At 46.0% G+C, this 25,587-nt stretch overlaps 1 protein-coding gene across 7 annotated transcripts in view; it reads left to right on the top strand.

The window, feature by feature from the left end:
• uvrag (UV radiation resistance associated gene) overlaps positions 1-18,845 on the top strand; it is a 74,104-nt gene extending 55,259 nt beyond the window's left edge. For 4 of the 7 annotated variants that reach the window (XM_023840196.2, XM_023840195.2, XM_023840197.2 and 1 more), the window contains 2 exons: positions 11,802-11,893; positions 16,731-18,845. In XM_023840196.2, the coding sequence (XP_023695964.1) occupies positions 11,802-11,893; positions 16,731-17,388 (750 nt within the window). In that variant the 3' untranslated portion in view covers positions 17,389-18,845. The remainder of the gene's footprint in view (positions 1-11,801; positions 11,894-16,730) is intronic. The other 3 variants (XR_011992179.1, XR_011992178.1, XR_011992177.1) reach the window with 3 other exon arrangements.
• Positions 18,846-25,587: the final 6,742 nt, after the last annotated feature.

Genomic DNA, 25,587 nt, shown 5'->3' with positions numbered 1-25,587 from the left:
CATTGGGCTGAAGTGAGGGAAACTTGCTTTCTATTAATCGGAGTAAGCTGCCGATGTGCCTGTCTCCCTTCGATTCGGGGTGTGCCTGTGGCCAATTATCATATTGATGTGTTAAGCTGGCTCTGTTACCCACTTGGCTGCCCGAATCTACATTATCTCCTGTATTCTAGTGCCAGAGCTTGTTCTGGCCTATCGACTTGGCATGGATAATTTTACTGTGCATATCTGAGGTTTCTGGTTAAGAACCTACATGAATGGTTCACTAAATCATTATGATGGCTCTTCTACTATCAGAACTCCACACGTAGCCTGGCCCACAATTGCGTACTCCATTGGCTTGCTGTGAATTAAGGCCTGCTTATTTGCAACAGGTTTCCTTGGCTGAACTAGCCTGAGTCCTATAGCCCAATTTAGTGAGGGTGAGATGAGCCAGATAAGCCTGGGAACGGGGGTGTAATGGGTGAGCTATGTGGCATTCTGGAAAGGTCAATGCAAAGGTGTCTGAGATGGGTGTGAAAACACCGTGACCTCACTTATGGTGCAGGGTGGCAACAACTTAATCAGATAGCGGTGCATTGCAAGCCAGATACTATGGATTCTGCTTGTATTGAGCTCTTGGCTTATCTTCCAGTCATGATTTGATATAAGAACTGGTGCGTGTACTGGACTTCTGTCTTGTGTATGCATGGTTTAAGCTCTTTGGATCCCTACCATCTTTGGAACAGTGTTTCTACAAGTTAGATCAAGATAGGTAGCAATATGTTTTTCTTCCGGTCGATCTTAGAGGTGTGCTGTTCGATAGGTATTCGACAAAAAATACATTACTACTTTTAATATCGCAAAAATGAGAAGATGAACAAGAAATGGCCTTTAACACACAAAACTTTTATGTTTGAGCTACAGGCCAGTCACAAAATTCCATTAGAACTTTGTTACTTGGCTTTTTGCAGTTAACACGCAGTCGATTTTGGCCTGAGAAGTGGCTAAAAAAGGTGTGGGTTGCTGTTTTCCTTCCTTGAATCTAATGACCTAACTTGCGTCCCCAGTATGAGTTCTCTGCCAGTAGGTTTGTCAATAGCTGCCTTGACTGAAAAGGTATTGAGTAAAATAGAAGATGGAGCACTTCATCTCCAGATTTGCAGTACAGTTGCTTTCAGAGCCTAGGGGTTTCCTACTTTGCTTTACAACAAAGTGACATAGTGATCTTTTGGATAGACAGAATAGTTGTACTTTCAGTGATTTATTTATTTTTTTCTTGGTGGCTCATTCGTGCGACGATGAAGAAGTTTGACAAGAATTCAATAAAGTCATTACGTCATGCTAAACTTAAACAGCTCCCTGTGGCACTAGGAATGCTATTTCGTGCAGGTATGACTTGGTACAGATAGAAAGTGGATAAGATTACTAGATGATTTGGGCTTGTTGAGTGAGCAGTACGTAAATAAAGTAAAGTGGACAGAAAAAGTTCATGCTTAATGAACGCATTCTTCTTCACAGTTGACTGTGATATTGTGTATTTGAGATTGTGAAACTTTGTTAAACACCATTTTGTAGACCAGTCTGATTCCTTTCGTTAATCCATTTACAGTAATCATGGAGATGACATCAGGCTGCGTAGCTAAATCTCATTAAAGAGAGTTTTGTACCTTCACTATTTTTATTTTATTTTATTTTATTTATTTATTTTTTGCTGCAACTAGGCAAATCACTGCAACCTCGCGAAATGTCCTGCACCCTCCAAAGCTGACAGGACACTGGCTCACTGAAGGCCGTGGGCAGTACTGTTCAAACCCCAAATGATGCCCTTAGGCAGATGTCACCACCGAAACCCCCATTCCGTAGAAGATGGTGGCTAACTGTGGTGCCTGGAGGGTTGACAGGCACTGGCCGTGGGTCGGGGATCGGCTCTTTCCGGCAACGTGGACACCCTACTCTAGGCCCCCTTGCTTTCGGCAGGAGGCCATATTCTGTTTGTGAGCTTACTGGAGCGAGGGATTGTTGGCTCACTTTCTCCCACTGTTGCCGTAACAAGTCCTCGCCGTGTGCTGTAATGAGCTGGAGCTCCTCTGTAGCCAAGCCCCGGGATGCCCATCTCCCTCAGGCTCCATGTCCTTCCATCAGACTCTCCTTCTCTCTCGAGTTTCTTTTCTTATTCTTAACGCCCTTCGCGTCCTGATTGCAGTGGGGCCTTTGAAACAAGAGCATATAATTGCAGCGGATTCTTTAGCATTTATCTGCTCAGCTCTGTCTCCTGCCTATGGACACTGCCAGCTTCAGCCACATGGTCATTTGTCAAGGTCCCCCTCCTCCAAAGGTATGTTGGGAATAAGGTCTGGAAACCTTCTTGCACCCCTTGGTCATTCTCCCACATGTTTAGAATTAAATGTCACCGGGCTCAGCATCCGGGTCTAACATCTTACTGAGGCGGCATGCTCTTCTCAGAGTTTGAGAGGATAGGCGTTCTCTTGGTGGCACACGTAATATCACGTGGCAAGTGCCCCGACTCTGAATTGTCGAATAGGCTATTTATCCAAGAAAAACATTTAGGATGACATCCCCCCCCTCCCTTTGTACTACTGATATGAAAACTTCTGGTTCCATGTTATTCTTTCCAAGGATAATATGCAGTTTGTTTCTACTACTCTAAAAGCAGACTGCAATCTCGGAGCTTTATGATACTTGAGCTCAGGGTGGCTTATCTGAACGTGTGCTTAAGGTCTGTTGATGTTTAATACATCTCATACCCTCCCTCTCTTCTGCTGCGTCAACTTGTAAGTAGACAAATGAAAGGCCGCCTTGTTCCTTGAGCGATTGCACCCAGGGCAGAATGTCACAGAGTAGCAAAGAGCAGTTTGATACTGGCGAGAGGAATGAAGAGAGGACCCCCTTCTCTGATATGAAAACCTGGAACATGGCTGTACCAAAGGATTTTTGGTGCTCGGCGGATATGACTGCGCTGGAATCTTGTTAAAGGAGTTTTAAGAGTCAACCACCTTGGTTTTTGTTTATTTTTCCTTTCCTCATCTTTGAGTCTAGTCTTTACACAGTTTGGCTTTTTAAGTGTAAGACTCTGTTCACCTTGTGTTGGCTACAGGGGGAGGATGGGAAGCTGCTTGAACGGGCCGCCAGTTCATCGCCGCAGTATTACCATGTGACCCAAAATGGCAAAAGTAATTACACATGAGTGGTTTTTATTGGTGCTTAGACATGGAAAGCAAACATTCCTGGCTACCGAGGGATCCTGCCGAAATATGTTCCGTCCTCCGCCTGTGGTTCTGGCTGTGACCTTTGACCTTTGCGGCCTGAGTTTTCGGTGCACGTACTGCTTGCTAGCCCTCAAGAGGAAGGCTGCCACGTTTTGGAAAGCAAGCCATCCGTCAAAAACTGTAACCTGCCAGAACTCAAAGGGGAGCCACGTCGAGCAAACAGAACCTGCCTGTGTGTCACTCACTCTGCCTCATGGCCTCACTTCCCAGTGGCCGTTCCCTGTAGCTACAGGCTCGCTGTTTACGTAAAAGCCCTGTGGAAATACGGCGTGTCTGACGGACTTTCTAAAATACCACATAATTTTTTTCCAAATAATAAAATTACCAAATTTTTCTTTAAAAATAAAAAGTTTTTAATAGTTATATTTGGCAGGGCTGCTTAAAAGAATGTTTTGAAGAGGGGTAAGGTTTGTTTTGTTTTCGTGAAATAATTTCCGCCATTAATATATCTTTCCATGCATTGCGCTGAGCTGTAGTACCTTGTAAACGACTTAAGCACTGAGCGGCTTTACTTGCTGCTTTAATGATACTTAGCCTGACTTTATATTCACCTCAGCCTGACATCCCACAGACAATTTAGTGCAGTCAGTGTCTTTTTGAAATAACGGCATTGAGTACAGCCCCAATTAAATCGGCACACCTCAGGGGGAGAGAAATTCAAAGGAAAGAAAGTTGATGAGTGTAAATTTATTTCACGTAATCTGCCAGATGCGTCACTTATTTGGACGGTAGATGTTTGTTTTTAATCTCTGCTGTTATATTGATGTCCTGTTATTATTGTTAAGTTCAGTAAAGAAGCAAACATTGTATTTTATTGGCTTGGGCTGTTTCGGCAGATATCAAAGTAGTGTAAAGTTGGACTGTGTTTTGCCGTAAAAATAGGCTTATATTATTACAGAATAACCACCGACACATGCTAACCACATACAATAGTAACAAAATAAAGAAATGTATTCCGATTATATATCTATCATGTATAGAGGGACTTCAAAGAAAAATCACATCCAAAATTGGTCTCTTGTCACCAGTGGTCTTGTAATTAAATTTCCCTTTTTTTCCCTGACAGATGTCTCTTGATTACATAAAAATGTTGCCTGAATTTGCAGCAACGTGATACCCAATAAAATGTTAACGACATATAATCCGATCAAGGTGTTTCAAGTTAGGGTTTGATGACGGCGAGCATCGTACGCTGGTCTGCACCTGTGATGCATTATCGCCACGGAAGGAAAAATGACAATGAAAATTTTGAGCGGGGGGGGGGGGGGTGGGATTTGGAGGAGAGACCCCCGGTAACATCAACAGCTGCCAGTCTTACTTATGCTATGGAAGACAGAGGCATTGGTATTTGTTTTCGCTAATTTGAGAGATTAGTATCTTCAACAATGCTTTAGTGAGGCTGAGAGCTATACTCGGAAGTTTTTACGGAATTTAATTACACCTAATTCCTTTCCATCTCTCTTATGTAAATAAACTGGCCAACTACTAGGTGTCCACACTGTGTAGTTTCTATGGGCAACCCCAGAGAACCTCCTGGAATAAAGAGCTTTGGTTTGCAGGTTGACATCTGCCTGAAACTCTAACTATTATTTCTGTCCGACATTTCCTTGTAATGAGCTCCAAATTACAATGACCTCAGGATTCTGCTCATGCCACATTGCTCCATTTCAGGATAAGTCTTGGTACAGCAGATGTGGTGCTTATTTGATATATTGTGCTGTTCCACTGTAATAACAGCACATAGTGTAAAGTCATTTTTCCATATATTAGAAAATTAGTGTTTGAGCTGAAAATCTCTCAGGTTGAATATTTTATAACAGAAGTCAGATTTTCCCCTTGATTATAATTGCATCATTACAAGAATTTTTGGTCCTCAAAAATGTGACCTGGAACAACTTGGCAAATCATAGGTCAGATTGAGGTTAACTGAACTGCAGTAGTGTGGCTGCGATGATGACGGTAGTGTGGCTGCGATGATGACGGTAGTGTGGCTGCGATGATGACGGTAGTGTGGCTGCGATGATGACACGGTAGTGTGGCTGCGATGATGACTCGGTAGTGTGGCTGCGATGATGACGGTAGTGTGGCTGCGATGATGACTCGGTAGTGTGGCTGCGATGATGACGCGGTAGTGTGGCTGCGATGATGACTCGGTAGTGTGGCTGCGATGATGACTCGGTAGTGTGGCTGCGATGATGACGGTAGTGTGGCTGCGATGATGACGGTAGTGTGGCTGCGATGATGACGGTAGTGTGGCTGCGATGATGACTCTGTAGTGTGGCTGCGATGATGACTCTGTAGTGTGGCTGCGATGATGACGGTAGTGTGGCTGCGATGATGACGGTAGTGTGGCTGCGATGATGACTCTGTAGTGTGGCTGCGATGATGACGGTAGTGTGGCTGCGATGATGACTCGGTAGTGTGGCTGCGATGATGACTCGGTAGTGTGGCTGCGATGATGACTCGGTAGTGTGGCTGCGATGATGACTCTGTAGTGTGGCTGCGATGATGACTCGGTAGTGTGGCTGCGATGATGACTCGGTAGTGTGGCTGCGATGATGACTCGGTAGTGTGGCAGGTTGAATGTGTGTCCATTCTGACTGACTTTCCATTGCAGAGCATGGCCCATGGGCGTCACCTTGGCAACAGGCATGATGGCCTCTTGCGCTTAATTAAGTTAGCATTTTGTCAAGAGGGTTATTGATTTCTGATCGCCGTTCATGTGAAATAACTGGTTCTACACCTTTGAAGTGAAGTATGTGCCCTAGATTTCCCAAAATAACTATGAAATCGGGGATATTAAAGCTTCGCTTAGCAAATTACAGATTCTTTGGGGGATTGTATAACATGTTACCATTGATTGGGTTTTCTGTGTAATTTTGTATTGGTGTGACTTTTCTTTTAATAAATAAGATAGATTTTCAAATTGAATATATTAGAGGTGAATATAATGTTAATCTCATTTTTATTCAAGTGGAAAATTTAAGATTTGTTACTTATGAAAAGGAAGACAAAACTCGCTTTATTTTATTTTGTATTGCTGACTATGGTTTGTATACAGTACGCTCTAAGCAGAGGAATTATAGTTCATATAGTTATAAGACTAAAAGGAGCCAGTGTAGGATAGTCAGGAATCCCACATTGACAGAATTGACCACACAGTATCTGGGATAGGGCATGTAGGGAAATGTTGGATGTTTGTTTATTTTCCTGTGTGTTCAGTCTATTAAAAGCACCTTTTCCTTTTGGCCTCTGGTCCTTGGTCGCACCTGCATTTTCCCCGTCTTCTGTAAGGTGATGGTGGTCAGCCGGCCTGCCCACACTCCTGGGCTCTCTGGCTCCATCTTAGACTGAACCAGCCATGAACCAACAGCCCTACTCAGTCCTGCCAACGCCTTTGCAATGTGCTGCTAATCTACAGTGATGTTAATAGTCTTTAAATTGCTTCAAAGAGGAAATGTATGTCCTGGCAAGATTTAAAAGAATGACAGGAAATAGCCTAAACGATTATTTAAGCGTTTCGTGTAACTAGCAAATCAGTGTGGAATGTCTTATTGCAGTACGGTTTCAGTGAAGGAGCTGTTACATCAGATGCCTAAAACTTTATAGTTTTACCTTTCGATAAAATATGTGTTGTTTCTGTGTAGCTAAAGTTCAGGAAGGTGGGAAGGTGTTTTAGCTCTAATTAATTGTATGTGCTGTTTCGGATGCTGTGTATAAGATGATACGGTGTTCAGTGCACCCAGTGGGGGTGCGATCTACACTAATAGCTCTCTTTCCTTCTTGGGTTCAGGCAAGTGCTTGGACTCCAGCTTGTCAGTTCTTGTTCAGTTTCCAGTCTCTCAGTTTCAGGGTCACATGTAGCCCTTGGCCAGGGTTTTGAGTCTGAGCCAAACCCTCAAGTTGACTAAGCCCCTTAAATAAGAGTGAATTCACATCGGCTTTTTTCAGAGCAGATCTGGATGTTTTCAGAACCCTAGGGTGCTACTTGTCAATTTTTCGGTCAGCAGCATTTGTAAACGGAGCATAATAAATGTTACTAATATGTTGGGCTGCTTTGTGACGTTTGGTTCTGCTTTCCCCAGTGTCGTTACTCTGATTTTTGTTTCGGTGACCGATGTGCTAAGTAGTACATTTTCTTCTTTAAAAATGGTTTGGAATTCCTGTAATTATTGACAGTCTTGGTCTAACTGTGCTGAATTTTCCACAGGAAGAGCAGCGTCATTGAGTGTAACAATTCATCATTAATGACACTTTCTCTTGAAAGTTGGACTTTCTCGACGTTCGTTAACGGGTGTCAGTGAGAGGCTGTGGAGCAGCCGTGAGTGTAATTTATGGGGCGTGGGCACGACCGCCAGCTAACCTTCTCCAGAACCTTGGAACGCACTGATTCTGGGCCATCCAGGACCTCATCCACCACTAGTTAAGCAGTTGGATAGTTTGTCTCCCTGATGCCTTCTGGAAACTTTAAAAATTGGACATATAAGGCCAGGTTATATATTTGATCACACAGTCCTGTAACATTTGGCTTTTATATTCTAATTTTTTATGAATTAGAGTCCGTGTAGTTTGATGTTGTAGCCTATGTGTTAGAATTAATTTTTTGCACATAGTCGCAAAAGCTAATTTTAAGGTGACAGGCTCTATGCAACACCTGAGTGACTGTTAAAGGAAAAACAAGAACAGCATGTATAATATATAATGTTCTGCCTTATATTACATGCTGCCTTCTCATAATGAGCTTGTAATGAGTTCAGATTCAGAGCAGATGACAGTGTTATGAGTTTCTGATGGCAATCAAAGGGGAGAGGGGGCAGTTCTCAGATGCTGGAGAAGCTTAATTTAGCTGCAAAAACAAACCCTGCCACGGTGAAAACGCTCAGGCAAACAAAAGTCATGGCCCCCCGCTTCCCCACCAGTCTGACATGCTGGGGTGGGATTCCTCTGTTGTGGCGGGTACATCCGGCACTAAGAGAACAGGCGTGGCATTGAAGCGTTATCATATGTTCTGGCATCTTTGTGTGGCATTAAAGGCGGTGAAGCACTTCGGTAAGCTGCCAAGTTACAGGGAGACGGGCCAGAAGGGGGCGCTTTTATATCTGTCATAGCCGAGGATCACATCTGGCCGGCTAGGAATGCCCTAGGTGTGGTTCATCCAAGCTTCTCAGTTTCCGGAAGGGTTAATGGGCCTGGAGTTTGCTCAAAACGGGGGCTTGGGGGGGGTAACTTTCAGGAGGGAGATGGGAGCTGGAGGGTGAGAATCTGCGCATAGCGGGTGCTGAAAGATCTCCGTGGAGTTTACACGATTAAGAACAACTTCTCTGTAAAGTTATTACAGCTTAATCTTCATTTTCCTTAACGTGCTGAAATGTCGGACAAACGCGATGGCATGTGCTTTGTTTTTGTTCGCCTGCTTGCCGACTCGCTGTGCCATCAGCTCCATCAGGGTCGGCCAGATGGCGAGGGCGCGAACGTTGACATTCCCCAAATGAAGTTAAAGTTTTTCACTCAACATCTTGTCAATGGTGACATTTTCACAGGTGACAATGTTGGCCTTTGTCTTGCGGGGTTCTCTTCGTGTTTTGTGTCAATTTGTGGAAACGTAGAGCTAATTGACAGTAATGTCTAGTTTGGGGAGCGGAATGTGGCTCAGAGGGTTAGGACATTGTGCCTATGATCAGAAAGTCGCTGCTTCACATGCAGCACTTTGGTTTCACCATTGGGTCCCTAAGCAGACCGTTAACCTCCATTTGCTGCAGGGACTGTCTGACCTTGCTTCCTCCAAAAATGTATGTCACTTTGGATAAAAGTGCCTACTAAATAAATTATGTATAAATGAAGTTTTACATGTGTGAGGCCTGACTCTCCCCAGGTTTGCTGTATTTTTGGGCGTTTTAGGGGCGCTCATATATTTAAATGATCGGCCTTCAGGCAGACGGGGTAGCATTTGCTCATGAATAGGCCGTGTTCCGGGCCTAAATCCAGCGGTGTCCTCTGCCAAGAGCAATTCGCACTCTGCTCGGTCAGAGGAGCGGCTTCATGCAAACCAGCCAGGGAGATTTCCACGTGAATATTTATCCAGTCTGCGAGCAAACCCGCGTCTCTGTCCCCGCGATAAGGCACCGTCCCTCGCCAGGGCAGCAGGCACATTCTCCCTAACGGGCAACGCCCCCTCTCACCTGGGAGGGTGTCGGCCTCTGATGCTGACCTGCTGAAGGGACCATCAGATGCACGGTTGGGGGGGGACAGCTGAATTGCTAGCCCTATTTCAGCAATTAAGATTGGTGCTGCCTCTCCCCCATTAGTAAATCACATGCTGTCCAGTACAGGCTCTTTGAGCAGGTCCCAGACTGAACAAAAGCGTCAGCTTTGCCGTCGAGTGTTTTGTAGCAGAATGAACAGAGCAGAGCTTGTAGGTGGAACACGCACACACTGATTGGAACGGAGTTTGTTTGTTTATTTAGCATTTTCATCTGAAAATGAATCACAGAGTTATTCTGGAAAAGATCAGGGATATCACGCCAACCGGGCTTTGAACTGTTCGACCTTGGGTTCGAGGAATCCACAATTCCTCGTTGAGTAAGCGCCCGTCAAAACCTGACCTCAGAATAAACTGTTCCAGGTTTTTAAAATGTCTATATATGTATGTGGTTAAAACGATTATATATATACACACACACACACACACATAATTCCCTGACGCAGGCTTTAGTGGACGTGTCATCAGTCTAGCTTTAAAGGGATCATCAGAGAATATTAAAGTCCTGTCAGTAAGGCCCACAAAAAAAAGAGGAATGTGAGTGCGGGAGTTCTTTGTGATACCAGGGTAATTTTTCACCAAGTACAGCCATTAAACCTTTTCCTGTGCCTGCAGTCTATGGATGCTTTTATTCTCAGTAATACCAGTATTGTTTAGGAGGCAAATAATAGTGAATATAACATTTGTTTGCTCAGAGACATGCAGTGAGCTTGTGTATGACTCCGTCACATTTCATCTGCTCTGTTTTTATTTCACATAAAAGCGAATTAATCCAGTTACTTAAAAAGAGTTGCACGCCGTGGGCGGAAAAACACAGATGTTCCTGTCCAGGAGCCGACGGGTGGTGTCGGCACAGTGATGTTCCTCTGCAACCGAAGGACAAGAAATGAAAAACATGTATAATGGTTTCGTTTTCCAGCCGCTGCCAGGAAGTGTGTTTGTATTATGGATGATACTGTTAGATCACTCTATTTCCCATTCGCCCACCACCCAAGTGTAATACCCCTCCTGTCTCTCATGGAGAAGGCAAGGAAGATGGTAAAGCCCCCTCCAAACTGTAAAAAAAAATTTGTTCAAGGTTCCTGCCGTCTGCAGTGGGTTTTTATTTTTTATTTTTTTGGTACCGTTAGAAATCCAACATGGGCCAGTTTTTAAGGTTGGGACCAAGGTCAGTACACTGATCCTAAAGCTACATCTTCCCAGAACCGGACCATAGCAATCTGAACACGGTTTACTTTCATGCAAATAAGATAATATGCAAATAGGAGAGTATTTGGCAATGCTTTACATTAACTACACCTTCGTAATGCAATTATATTGCACTCATAGAACATTCAGTACACCTTCATAATGCATTCATAAGCACTCATAAGAAGCATATAAGTATACCTTAACATCCTAGAATACCTTAACAGTTTTAATATACATCAATCACAAACATTATATGAAATAACAAACATGATAATCTTATAATATGGGTTATTAATCCATAATAATGCTGTTAAGGTATGTTGATGTTAATGCAATCTTACCTGCTGTTTATGAATGTTCTATGGATGCATTATGAAGGTACAATTTTTGTAAAGCGTTGCCCAATATTTTTCAGCTTCAAGCAGAATAATTTCAGGGTTAATGTCAATTTTAAAGTATTTAGCTTTTTATTTCATTTTATTATTCTTACATTTTTTACATTTTTATATTTTTTCCTCTTGTAAATATTCCCCTGCTCATGAAGCATGCTGTAGCTAAGAAAATAATTAATGGTTCTTTTTGGAAAGTGGATGCAGGTTTTTGGTCAAGTAAAAAAGTGACCCCTACTGTTTTATACAGTAAAGGTTGTTCAGCTCTGTATTAATTTTATTTAAATGGTTTTTATGATCGAAATGGTCAGGGTGTCAAAATATAACTGCAAATAAGAACATTAGTCATCATTTACAGCATTTCTGTAATTCTCTGCCGCTGTGAGCTAATGAGATTGGGGTCCTTAGCAAGTAGAGTCTGTAACTGTAGTTAGCTGGGTTTGAAGGGAAGGCACCTCTTGTTTTTGCCTTGGTGGGAATGAAAGTGGTTCGGAAGTCTCAGGAGTCTTGTCCAGTTGTCCAAAACCAGGCTCCGGCTGAAAGCTTTAGGGACTCATGGTGGTCTTCCAGAAGCTGATAATGTAGTCATGATGGGCATCCAGGGTCTTGGCACATCCAACACCTCGAGTGGCATATTGATAAACCCCTAACCCCCCCCAGCATGTTTCATAACGTTTTTCCTGGTTCTCCCTCCAGTTAAGGTACCAGCATGGCCTTTCTACACCGGACCTGCGGCAGACCCTGCCCAACCTGAAGAACTTCCTGGAACATGGGCTGCTCGTCCGTTGGTGAGTACCTCGCCCCCACCCCTCCCCTCCCAGTCCAAGTGTCCACTCAGGATTAGCTATCACCACAGGGCTATCTTCCCTGCTTTAAAAAAAAAAATCCTGAAGACTGGGATCTGGGGTCTCCTCAAATTAGTGTGGCTCTCGAATGAGTGACAGCCGTACCAGCAGGAATCTCAGAGCACTCAGATAATGTGCGATAATAGAGTGGACTCGGGTGCAGGCGCTGCTTTATGAGTTCCAGCTGCAGGTTGGTTCCTTCGGAGATGCTCGGTTTCATCTGAGCCGGCCTGTGATAGCCCATCCATAACCCGACAGCAGTATTAGAATCAGCCCGTCCCTTGTCGTCCTAACGACACCCTGAAGGCAATATCTCCAAATTTTGGCCCGGTTTTTCCAATAGCCTCCTTGGATCAGCCGCAGGAACGCCATACTTAACGTCTACTAACTGTATTGTTCATGGGCAATGTTTTGGCAGGAAGGAGACTCTGCAAAAGAGGCAAATCTTTGAGTTTATCTCACATTTGCAAGGCTGTAACGTCAACCAGATGATATTTGGCCTGTGACTCCTCTTGCAGCACAAACCCTTTTTCCACGGTGGAAGCATGCAGTTCAGTGGCTGCACGGCTTTCAGGCTCCTCCAGATAGCTGCAGCCTTGAAGGCTTTCATCTGATGTTCCTGGTGGTTTCATGAGGAAAATGGTGACCATGGAAGTTTGGTTTTGACATGTTCAGTTGGTTTTGCCCATATTTCAATATACATCCTGTGTTAACATCTACTGTTCGTGCCCTTCCACTTGGGGGCTGAGGTTGCAGGTCATAATGAGTGGTTACCACCATAAACAGCAGCTTATATTATACTGTAATACGTTAAAGTATTGGGAAACTACACCCCCACCCAGATAGGACTTCTAGTACGTTCCATCCTGATGTACTCAGCGTGGGAGTCAAGCACACGATCTTTAGTACAGTAAAATCTTAGGGATATTCATGTTTTATTTTCTTTTCTGAAGGATTTAGGTTTTCCCCCCTCTGAAAGGTAGCCCCCCCTTGAAAAAAGGTTAAATTCAGATAGCGTTTCTACAAGTGGCCAGAGGCATGAATTATGGGTAGTTTTGCCGCACAGCAGCTCCTGGGAGAGAACCTCCAGGTAACGCTGAGAGGGATCGGAGCTCCGGTTCCGCCATGCCGGGATGTGCCGCGTGTCCAGGGAGCCGTTCACCGTCTCAGGATCGCAGACATTTCCTCCATATGGGAGAGTAAGTCGTGTTTTTAGAGCGAGAGAACGGGGCCGGGATTTCGCTGGCGTTTCACGTGCTGGTTACCATGAACCTTTAACATTTACTTCTCTGTCATCTCCCAGGAGTGTTCAGCAGGCCCTTGAGTGGATCTGCCGGCTGACTTTGCAATAAACAAATTAATCTTGTTCTTGCACTAACCCCTCCTCGGGGGGAGTCCACAGGCCACTGCCCCGCAGCTGCACACTCGATGGCCCCCCCCCCCACACCTCCTAGCTTGGTCTGTGGATGGCGCTCGACAGCCTGTGAGCTTATATATCCTACCCCATCCCTGCTGTGTTTTATTTGTTTGGTATGGTGCAGTGGATCTGTCTAGCTCTTAGGGATAGGAGCGTAGCCCAGAGTTCAGGAAAAGAGCACAGGGGGGCTGGTTTGGGACGGTGGACGGTCAGTTGGGACTGGTTTGGGGCGGTGGGCGGGGGTTGCGGTTGGGGCTGGACATATTTATGTACCTTTTCCCGACGAGTGATATGGGAAGCAGAACGAGGGGACAGATAAGTTCAGAATGAATGACAGGCCGTAATGTGGAAGCTTCTCCGGATTAGCAGTCAGAGTTCACAGCGGGATGCGAGCTGATAGCAGCATCTGACCCAATGCGAAACATCCCCGTAGATAAAGGGCCAAAGAGATAGGAGACGCATCAGTCAGTCTCTGAATTCCTGCAGAGTGTGGAGTCAGGCCTCCTGTACGGATCTGAGAAATGGACGCCTAGGTTCAGGTGGGGTGGCCAAGCCCTAAGCTTGAGATCCGGTAAAATGAAACGGATGCTTCCAGAACGTTGGGAATGCAGAAACTTTCTGTGTAATTGTTGAGATTGAAATTGGTGGCCGTGAATCATCTACTTTGGAGGATGTGGGGGGGTGGAAGCTGACAGAGCCTCATGGCTTCTGAGTGGTCCTCTGAATATCGTCAGGGGTGAGGGGTAGGGATGCGTTCTGAAGAAGCTGGAGGTAGCGTAGAAGCATCATTACAGGCGGCTGTAAAAGTGTCGGGGGGGGGGGGGGGGGATAAATCACCCTCCTCACTGCTTCAGGGATGTGGGATGTGTTTGTATCTTGACCCACTCTGGCAAGGAGACAAGCAGGTCACCTCCAGTATCAGTTCAACTGCCCCCCACGTTCTCCAGTCTGGGGCTACTACCTCAAAATCTCCTGTCTGTCTGTCTGTCTGTCTGTCTGTCTGTCTGTCTGTCTGTCTGTCTGTCTGTCTGTCTGTCTGTCTGTCTGTCTGTCTGTCTGTCTGTCTGTCTGTCTGTGCGTCTGTCTGTCTGTCTGTCTGTCTGTCTGTCTGTCTGTCTGTCTGTCTGTGCGTCTGTGTGTGTGTGTGTCGGGGGGGAGGGGCTCGGCTCTGATCCCCAGTGTATACCAACATGCGCTGACATATTTATTTATTTACTTACCGGGAAACAAGGGTCCATTGTGCTGTCTATCGCCGGACCCCCCCAGCAAACAAATGTATGTTTCATAGACCTCATTATACCTCCCCCCACCACCACCCTCCCCGCTCCTCTATTAATTCCAACTGAGCTGTTAGGCATCTGGGGACCTGCATACGCACGGCCTCACACCATGTGGACAAAGTGCTTGGACTGATGCCGGTGATTTCAAACATTTTTGCCCCCCGGCATTTGGGGGTGGGGTGGCGGGGGCAATGGGGTGAATGCTAATTGTCCCAAATGAAAAGCAGCGTCAAGAGTCATACAGCAAAAATATTATGACAGCATAGGAGACTGAGCCGGTCTACTGATCCGCCCCCCCCTCCTTACCCCGTGCCCACCCCTCCATACCAATCCATGTTCATGATTAAGCGACTTAATTTGACGCACGTTTAAAGGAGCGGGTTAGAGCCGAAAGTGCCATGACAGGCGAGGAGCGGAAAACCCCACAGGTGTGTGACAGCGCGTACTGCTGAGGTGGGTGTGACAGCGCGTACTGCTGAGGTGGGTGTGACAGCGCGTACTGCTGAGGTGGGGATGACAGCGCGTACTGCTGAGGTGGAGGTGACAGCGCGTACTGCTGAGGTGGGGGTGACAGCGCGTACTGCTGAGGTGGGGGTGACAGCGCGTACTGCTGAGGTGGGGGTGACAGCGCGTTTATATTAGCCGACCCATTAAACAGGATCACATTTTAATCGAAGGCAGACGTGTTTGAGTTTTTAAGCTCGTCTTTCAAGTGGCTCAAAGGAATCCGAACGTTTCCCGACGTGCAGTTTTTGTGTTTTCGTAGCCCTTTCCGGCGTGATGTTCGGCTTGGGCGTCAGTCAGTAGATTCGCAACCCGTCCCTCTTCCTTTGCTCTTGGAATTGGATCGATTTTCGTCCCAGAATGCCGAGAGAGGGATTGTGTGCTGGAGTTAGTCATGCGGCCAGCAGACCGGCAGCCACCGCGTCTGGCGCGATGCGCAGCGGCAGATGCTTTTATTTACCTTTTATTGTCGCTGTTTTTCTCTATGAATGTTTGACCCCAGCATGTCGCTCAGTGAATGGCGAACATCTGATGGTAGCCAGTTTTTTTGGGGAGGCTGAAATAACACGACGCGTGATAAAGGATCCGCTGGAGCGCCCTCCGCTGGCCACTTTTAGTAGCGTTTGGAGGCGGAGCACCCTGCCTTATCGGGTTTATGTCCCCACTGTGCTTCCCCTGGTCTGCTGTAGGAAACGTGAGAGAGAGAGACCTGGCAGCCTGCCACTGAAATCCCTCACTTTCTATTGGTTGCGGGGGAAGGGGGGGGGGGTTCATTGCAGCAGAACTACAACCACAATTACAACAATGGTCAAACCAACTCGTGTGGGAAGCTCTATCCTGAATGCCCCCCCGACAGCCCGAAGTAGGCGACGGCAGGCAAACGGTCAAAGTGGGGGGTTGGGGGGGTGAGCGTGCCAAACACACCACAGTCCCTCAGTATTTGCAATGCAGCCGGGGGGGGGGGGCAGCCCTACCAGGCCGTGCCCCCCACAGCTATGCACAAGCCCACAGGCAGCTCCGTCGCCCGCCAAGCCCCCTGTCTTGTTCTTACTGTTTCACTTTACTAATTGGCGGGGTACCTCTCCCCCTTTTTTTTTCTTTTTTAAACCTCTGTCACCCCCCCCCCTTTATGGTGCTTGTCAGCACCTCATCTCCTGGCCAAGCTGTAACACACCCTGCTACAGCCACCTTGTTGCCCCAGGGGGCTTGTGGTCCATATTGGTTCCGTTTGCCCAGACCCATGTCGCGCCGTAGTTGACATGTAGGGGGCAGCGTGATGTTTATCGGCAGCGAAATCCAATTTAGCCTTGCTTTTTTCTTGTCGGGTTTTCCCTCTGAAGATGGTATATCTCGGGTCCGCCATGGCTTATCTGATGTGTCTTGAATGCTTCTGAAAGTGCAACTTGGACACGGGCTTCCTGCCCCCCGTCTCTCGCTCCGGTGATCTCCGATGTCCCGAGCAAAGCGATTTACTTAAAACAGCTGTTCTCAGCCGGGCCATTGCATGACGTGCCGGAACGGTGTCTGTCAGTCTCATGGCCGTGAGGCAGTAACCAGAGCGCTCTCCCCTCTCCCCCAGCGACCGGCACGGTGTCTCTGGCTCCATTCCCGTCCCATCAAAATCGCAGCTCAGCCCCACGATGGCATCCGAGCTGGCCCACCCGAATAGATCCAGCTCTCCGGACCAAGGTGTGCGCAAGCGAGCCAGCTCAGAGGCCGACAAGCAGAAATACAAGACGCCGCCTGGCGGGTACAGCACCCCCGGCAGCCAGCCCATCGCCACGTCGCTGCCCACCGACTCGCCCAGGAACCTGTCCTCCTCCCTCGATACTAGCATCGATCTGTCCAAGGAAATGGAGGCTCTAGAGGACCCGGCATCTGGCGCCATGGTGGGGTCTGACCAGGTGGAACCCGCAGAGCCACACTCTGGCGCCGTGAATGGTGCGGCGTTGCCTCCGCATGCCCTCAGCGACGGCCTCCCCATGCCCGCGGAGCTCTGCTGCCCGGTGGAGCGGGCCGAGGAGATCATCGGCACCGAGGCCACGGGCTTCGGCGGCACCGAGCACCCCGAGGAATACCCCTGCATCCCCGTGGACCGCGCCGTCGCCGTGGAGTGTGACGAGCAGGTGTTGGGCGAGCTGGACGCCGCCGGCTTCGAGGAATTCTCCCGCCGCATCTATGCACTGAACGAGAACACGTCCAGCTTCCGGAGGCCGCGCAAAAACTCAGACAAGTGAGGTCGGGACCCGGGGGGCCGGGGCAGAGTGGGGGGGAGAAGCTGTCTTGTTGTCGTTTCTTTGTTTTCCTCTGTAGTGACATGGAGACAGTGGAGATATGCATTGTTTGTTTGTTTGTTTTCCTGGCGTAATGACCGATTTGCACTTCTCTAAGCATTTCTATTATCCTTTAAATGAAATAAAAGAGAGAGTTGTGGCTGAAGCGTTTCATGGCCTCCTTTGGAGTGTGTCAGGGTACTTGGGAGGGCAGCACTTGCTCTGCACAGCACTTAGGCCACCAGTGTGACGGGGCACCCATCCAGAGGGTCATAGCGTGTGGGGATTCCCCAGGTTCTGTACCTGCCTGTGCAGGAGTGGGGGGGGGGGGGGCAGCACTGAGCCCCACCCTGCGAGGTGGGTGAGCGCGGGATGTCGTGCCTTTCCAGAAGTTTCAGAGGAGCTGTGTCTGTTGCCAGCATCGGTCTCCCTCCCCAGCGGCGTTCAGGGTCGTGGAAACACCGACATGTGGAAGGATAAAGCGGGCGTCTGCCGGTGTGCCATGCGGTAGGCCCGTCTCACCAGAGAGCTGACATCACTTCCTGTTACCCCCCCCATGCCACCATTGCTCGCACTGATAACATGCACATTTATCTGGCAGTACAATAACTAACATACTAACAGCTGACCAAATGATAAAAAAGAAAACACATGTTTACTGTGAACAACTAGCATTTAAGCATTTCATACCAATCCTATTTACTCAGTTAATCATCCTGATATCATTTCCAGCCATTTAAATCACCGCAGACACACACGTTTTATTCATTTCTTTTTTTTTTCCCCTGAGTCCCTGTGTCACTGTTCGTTTCCAGTTGTCAGTGGCCATGCTGGCCGTGTACAGTATTCATAAAACAGAGAATTATAACTAATTTAAATGTGCAGGGCCGAGCTGTGCTACTGAAAAACAATGTAGATCACCATCTCGACCAAATGAAGGTATTACATTTTATGAAACAATTGTGTGTTTATTTTTTATTTTTTAAATGTATTTCTGGCGTGTCAGGCTCATCTTGCAATAAGGGAGGTTAGCCGGATGTTCTGATTGTGTTTTTTTTTTTCTTTCCTCCTGTGTGTCGTCATGGATGCTAATTGGACTGGAAGCTCTGGTTGGCTCACAGCCCCAGCATCACCTGGGCCGACTCTAACATGGTAGCCAGTGAACACATGCCCTGTACTGAAATTACAGACCCATGAACTACACCCCCCCCCCCCAGCCCCTCCCATTACAATTACCAAGAAGTGTGGGTATCATGCTGACGTAATGCATTGTATTTAAAAATAAATAAATAAGTAAATACGGAAAACAAAGCATTTTCCTTTAACTGCAGTGTTTTCTGACATTGTTTGGACAAATGGTTTGATTGTACATATCATTTTGTATGGAGGGCCTTTTATTATTAAAGACCATGTTCAATCACGTGAATGTCTTTCGGGTCTTTTTACTCGTGTGTGCATGTGAGTACCTGTGTGTGTGTGCATGCCTGTGTGTGTGTGTGTGTGTGTGTGTGTGTGTGCGTGTGTGTGTGTGTGTGTGTGCATGTGTGCACGCATGCATGCCTGCCTGCCTGTGTGTGTGTGCGTGCATTTGTGTGTGCATGTGTGTGTGTGTGTGTGTGTGTGTGTGTGTGTGTGTGTGTGCCACAGCTGGGGGGGTTAGACCCTCTTCCCTCCCACCCTCACAGCGGAAGGACACACACTTCATTAAGTGGAAATTGAGCTGCTAACAGCTACCATATTTTAGATTCATGCTTTTTTTTTTTGCTCCCAAAATCCATAAGGTATTTTCATTCCTTTACATCTGACGTAGTTTCTTTCTTAGGCAGGGGTAGGGAGGATGTGTGTGATTCTCTTTCAGTTTTGGGAACAGGAGTGTAAATTCAATAAAATTTACAGTCCAGGATCAAACCATGAAGACTGATGGTTCTGATTGGTGCCTCGTGCAACATCACCTGAATCAGGATGGAGAAACAAGAGGCTTCAAACTATAGATTCAGAGAAACTTGTTGGCTGACATGATGCCAAAAAGCGCAGCATGAGAGCAATCGCAATATCTGTCCATGACGTGTACCGATAGCTGGGTATGCATTCAGTGAAGGTCAAAAGGATTAAGGCTGGAAACTGGCGGCGTCATGGCACACTAGCGTGTGCCCATCCCATAATTACCCGGTTACCGTGTCTCTCATCGCAGCGGATGTGGGATTTCAGAGTTTGACCAAAATCTTGATCCGCTCACGATGAAAGACCCTGCAGCGTTCAGCGGTTTTCATGTGCATCTCGACTCCCCTCCGGTGTGTTGAAAACCGTGTGCCGGTGCCGTCGTCCCTCTTAAAAGTGTCAGATTTCCTGTTCTGGGAAGCTTAGGGTAAATCACACAAAACAAAATCTGTTGACGGATGTTAAGGGAGGACAGTCTCGGGTGTCTTTCCAAGGCTGAATGCCGTCGCCTTGTAGCAGGATGATGTTCTTCATCATTCACATTAAATAATATATGTTTGAATTGGTAATATCGCCATTTCCTTCACAAATCCTTTGGAGCATAATCACAGCCTGTTCCTCCCTCATTAGTCAAAAGCATAATGACAATGTAACAGCAGTGGTAGTTGTTTCCGGGGTGTCTTCAAAGAATTGCATTGCATCTGAGTAACAGGGGACAAAGAAGGAAAAGTGAGGAAAGCAGTTTTCTTGGAACATTTCCTGTGATATGGCTGTAGATTAAGACCATCTTAACTCACGTGATCCATCTTGATTTCTCTACAGCGGCACAGAGCTATAGACAGACTGGGCACGACGGAGGGCGGAGCTTAGAATCCTCTCTCGGCTTATCATGCCAAAAATCCCAAGATCCATCCCATAATAACCGTCCTCTGACTTGCTTGCGGAGACTGCCTCTGTGTAAAGGGCTTGGTTGGCAGCACTCAGGATTAATGGCAAACTGCAAGGGAACAATTTACTGCTAAAAAAAAAGAGAAAGAACGCCAAATCACATTCTGACATCTGTTCTCTCTCCAGACGCCCGCTTCATGAATTTCAGCGGTGGAAGTTTATTTATTTATTTACCTCCCTTCCCCGGAAAGATTCTGTGCGACAGTTTATGAAGTGTTGATGCAAAGACTTGCTCTAAACATTTGCAGTCTAGTGTGTTATGTGTGGTTTTAGTGGACCCTTTGGAACTATGGGTAAAACAAAAAAGAATTGGCCTAGCACCATGTTGCGGATTGTCTGGTACTTAACAAAGCTAATAAAGACACGCCTTGTCTTCTCCCTTTACCACAGAGTGCACAGCATGTGTCCATAGAATCGCGTAAGTTCCTTCTACTTTCATCATTAATTGCTGTCTTATATAATTAATTTTGCAGGTGCCAGCACACTTAGAATTGGGAAGATCATGACCTCTGCAAGTGTGGCACATCCTATCCCCGGAACAAAACAGGTGACCTTGTGACATAAGGAAATAAATTACTGAAGTGGTCAATCCTTTTAAATATCCGTGGAATGTGCTGCAAGGCCTTGATTATACGATGGTATTAGAAGATTTAGTCGCGTCGAATTGTAAGACCATGTTCATGGTGGAGAAAATGCCAATTTCCAACTGAGATTGCTTGCATATGCTAAAAGAAAGGAGTTCTTTTATTCCATTCAAATAAAGGTGTCAGTAGCTTATCTGTGGATAAGCTACATTTAAGTGCATCTTTCCTAGCTAACATTCCAAGTATCACTATGTCACATTCAAATGGAGATTTGTGACCAAAGAAAGCTAAAAGCTTCCCTGTGGGAGAAATATATTACATAGTCTATAGAAGGAAAAAAAATAAATATATATATATATATATATATATGTGTGTGTGTGTGTGTGTGTGTATAGGCTTGTCTGTAGACATTCTTTAGGAATTTTTCTGGCCCAACGAGACCGTCACTGCAAGTTTGTTTTTTTGCCAAACAGGAAAACAAACCATAATAAACATTGGCTTCCACTACGATTCGTACACTCTCATGTTCTAAAATTTCACTTGATTTTCCCTTTCTGGTCAAAGGCAATAAAAATAACATAAAAACAACTGAGCTTGTGCTAATTAATGCTTCACAATTCTAATCAGTGGTGAATTGGGGCATTCACTTCTAAAAGCTCTCAGCCTGGACTTTGCTACTCACTCTGTAACGACATTAATTCATAAAAACAAAAAAAAAGCATAATCAAAAGCAGTGGGGTAGTTCATACCTTATAATTGGCTAAATTAGATGGAAATCCTTTTTTGGTGCAGTTAATAAGGCCTGGTGCGTGTGGCTTGACACTAAGAAGCTAGCATGCTAAACTTGCCTAGCTCTGTAAACAGTCGCTGGAGGACGCAACATTACCTCGCTAGGAACAAGAAGCCGGCAGAGGACCTCACAGAGAAATAGGTAAAAGACCATTCCTGGCATGCGTTGATATTTCTCCAAGTATTCTTATGATATGGTAGAATTCAATGGTTAAAACACAGTGTAATAAGGTGACTTTTTTGTAGCGAAGATAAGTATGGTCCGGTCACATTCATGCGAGCACAAGTGCATTAGGGAAAATGAGTTCAGTTGTCGAGATATATGCCTTATCACTATAATGGGCATCTGACAGCTCCGTGTCAGGAATTTTCACTGTATTTACTATTCGCTTTCAAAATATTAGACATTTTTGGCCTTTTCGTTATCATCTGGGTGAGTGCTTTGAATGTCTTTTGTGTGTCTTTTACATCATGAAGTCAGAGCTTATTCACGCGTGAGAAGCTTTCTGACCAAAGACCACCAACTGGCGCTTAAGGGCTAAAACAAGGGAGGGTCCCACATCTGGGGGGGGGGGGGTGGTGTATCTGTGACTAATCCTCAGCTGTTTTGTCTTGAGGTTTGTTATTTTCGTGCTTGACTGACATTTGCTACCCAAAAACCTGTGTTCTGTGTATACAGTGGATGTTGTATGTTAACTGCTCTCTTTATTACCTTGTTTTAACCCTCTGATGACATTGAACCCTATCAGGTAACAAATCCTGTGTAATTGATGATATTTCTGCTCTTCTGTTCCTATTTATGTTACCTATTGAATCTACAGCTCGTCAATCCATAGCACACGTTACGCCAACACACGTTTGCCAATGAGAAATCGCACGGAGAGTTTCCACCAATGTTAGACCAACAGCAGGCATAATTCAAACCATCGCCGCTCCGTGGGATCCGCGCCATGCTTGTATGGATGGCCAACTCCGAGGAAAAACCTGCAGATTCATCATACGGAGCCATCCGACACAGACCGCTCGCCCAAGTTGCAGCGGCGTGAAATTCAAAACAGAGAGATCCGCATTTCACTCCTTTGCCCAAAATCCAGACAGTAATTGTGATGAGCCGTTTCCCTAAATGTCCAAACCTGATGAAAGGTTTACTTGATTATAGGGCCATAACAAAAATACCAAATGCTGTGGCATGGGTGTGGGTGGTATAAACCGTTTGTTCTCTGTACATATTGGTGGTCAGCACAAACTTTTCAGGGGGGTCAGAGTGGAGAGTGATTCTCCAAGCTGATGATGTTCCTGGGGCACAACAGGAAGTGTGCATGCAACAGGAAGTGTGCCCTTTGACCTGACTGAATGGTGGCTGTCACAATGAATAGAGGACAGGTTGTGGACAGATTGTGTCCCTCATGCTACCCTAATGATACATGCTATAAACATTTTTCTGATCCACGGTCCCTGAGAGCCTGAAGCCTATTACAGGAAGCACAGGACATAAGGCAGGGCTCCCCCTGCCCAGGACGCCAGTCTATTGGAGTTTACACACTCATGCACTATGGGCAATTCAGGGCTGCTGATTTACCGAATCACATGAACATGAAGAGAACATGCAAACTCCACGTGCACGGAGCCAGGCTGAGATTCTGACCTGGGACCCTGAAGGAATGAGGCTGCTGTGTTGCCCATCATGTTCCCCCCTTTGTCGGGGCGACCCCTGTGTGCAGCCCCCTGTTTTGCACTGTCCTGTGAAACCCCCCCATCACTTGGTGTCTGTATGTCACACCACAGTCCTGGGGGAACATAATTTCATGCCTCTGAAATTAGCGGTAATTAATTTAGATTCAATAATGCATATGCTTTGAGTTCCTCAAAAATATTTCTTTAAACATTTACAGTTTCCCTTTTTTTCTGGCACTTTCTAGCTTATATTAAACATTAATTTGGAGCCGACTCTTATCAGACTGAAATGTTTGGCATGCACAAGTACATATTTATTGCAGCATTTCAGATTCAGTAACAGCGGCTCGATTTGAGTCAACGGTCACTTCGTCATTCCCACTGGGTTGTTTTTTCATCCAGTGCACGTCTCCAGCTCGCACAGCAGCTGCCGTCGCCTTCCATCTTCATGCCACCATATCTGGAAACAAACCTGAAATACCAGAGTCTTCCATGAGTGGCCTTCATCCAAAAACAATTCCTCTAATGTGCAATTTCATGGTGGTTCATGCCTTGTGAAATGTATTTATGTCGTAATGCTTTATTGGATTAATATTGAGATTGGACCCGTTTAGCTAGGTAAACAAAGCCAGAGGACCGTATCCACGACTTCTGACACCGTAACCTTTCAGCATCCATCATAAAATATCATTGCCTGGGACCACTGCATGAATTCTTCCCCACAGTTACACTTCCTGTAATTATTTAACAAAAAAACCAAACTCTTTTCTTCAGGTATACTATGAATGAGGTAACTGATATTCCATGTAAGTGCACTCCCAGACACGGAGTTGTCTTACTTGTGACTCGTGGACAATGGGCACCAATAAAACCTTCTCAAAACTTGAAAAGCAGCGTCATGTTTTCTCCGGGGAAGTTATTTCGCTCGTTAACATGGCCGTTGTATTTCCGCATGTCACATTGTCTGCCTGTCAACGCTGGCGACACGGAGATGTAACCTCAGAGTCTGCTGACAAAGATCTAGATGGTCACCTTGCTTCTGGGGTACCCTCTCCATCTTTCCCACTCTGCCAGTTCCCCATGGGGGCGCGTTCTGTGTCAGCAGATCTTTAAACCCTTACAATCAGCATGATGGGTCATCACCAACCCACAATGGCTAGGAACAGATAGGAAATTGCCAAGGGCAGTCTGTGTACGTCTTTTGGGAGTGTTGGTGAGGGTGAACCCCACCATTATCTTCTCAAAAGGCAGGAACCCAGACGCTGCTGGTCCTTGGATCATCTACTGGGAGAAGAACAAAGACCTGTGATATGAAAGGCATCACTGCCACACTTTCACTCTCGGGGGACTCTCATCGCCACCTTAACCAGTTTCACCTCTTCATCCTTTGCCACTGATTGCCGGTTAAAGCACATCGCAGTTTCGAGAGCTGTCCAGCAGCCGAGAATGTCACACTGTCACTAGGTGGCCTAACCAAAATTCCTCATAGTTTGAGGCTTCTTCAGTAATGTCTGAAAGAAACATGCAAGAAACTAAAGGCAGAGAGGCGACGGCTCTGAGACCTAGACGGTGCTCGTGATGCTGGTTTCAGTCTGGAAATGACTGCTATGCGTCTGAGTCCTCATATGTGAGACATTGGGACTCACATATGGAAGAATCATGTTGCTTGTGCCAGGAAGGTGAGGACTTTCTGGTCTGAATATTAACTGCTTCTAACTACAGATAGAGGTGGAAGAGATTAATGGAAATCATAAAAAGTGGAAAAACAGACATATCATGTTTACCCCTCTAGAAATGTTCGTCATTTGGCCCAGACAGTTATTTTGGTCTAGTTCTGCATTTTCTGCACTACTGATAAATTTGTTGTGACATTCAAAAGCGAGATTCCCATAACTATGCATATATTCGAATTACAATGGACCAGACAGCAAGACCTCAAAATTTTTTTTTTAACTGACTCAGAAATGACTTTCCCTTCTTGGCAAGCACTGGTGGGTATTATCGGTTTGTGATCTTTTCATATCGAATACCTTATAGTAAGGAAATGGAAAGCAGGCAGGTCGGTCCTTCGCACTTACGGTGGTCACTCTGCATGTGCCCAGCGAAGCGTTCAGCTTACTCTACAGGCTGCAGTTTGCACACATAATAATGCGCTTACTTTATTTAGCGAACACTTATGTCTGGAGCCGATGACACATTACAAACATACGGCTGTCAGGAGCAGCTGTAC

This window comes from Paramormyrops kingsleyae, chromosome 6 (assembly GCF_048594095.1).
Source record: "Paramormyrops kingsleyae isolate MSU_618 chromosome 6, PKINGS_0.4, whole genome shotgun sequence".
NCBI lineage: Eukaryota > Metazoa > Chordata > Actinopteri > Osteoglossiformes > Mormyridae > Paramormyrops > Paramormyrops kingsleyae.
Note: the sequence above shows the minus strand (reverse complement) of the source record. Positions and strands in the feature narration are given on the sequence as shown.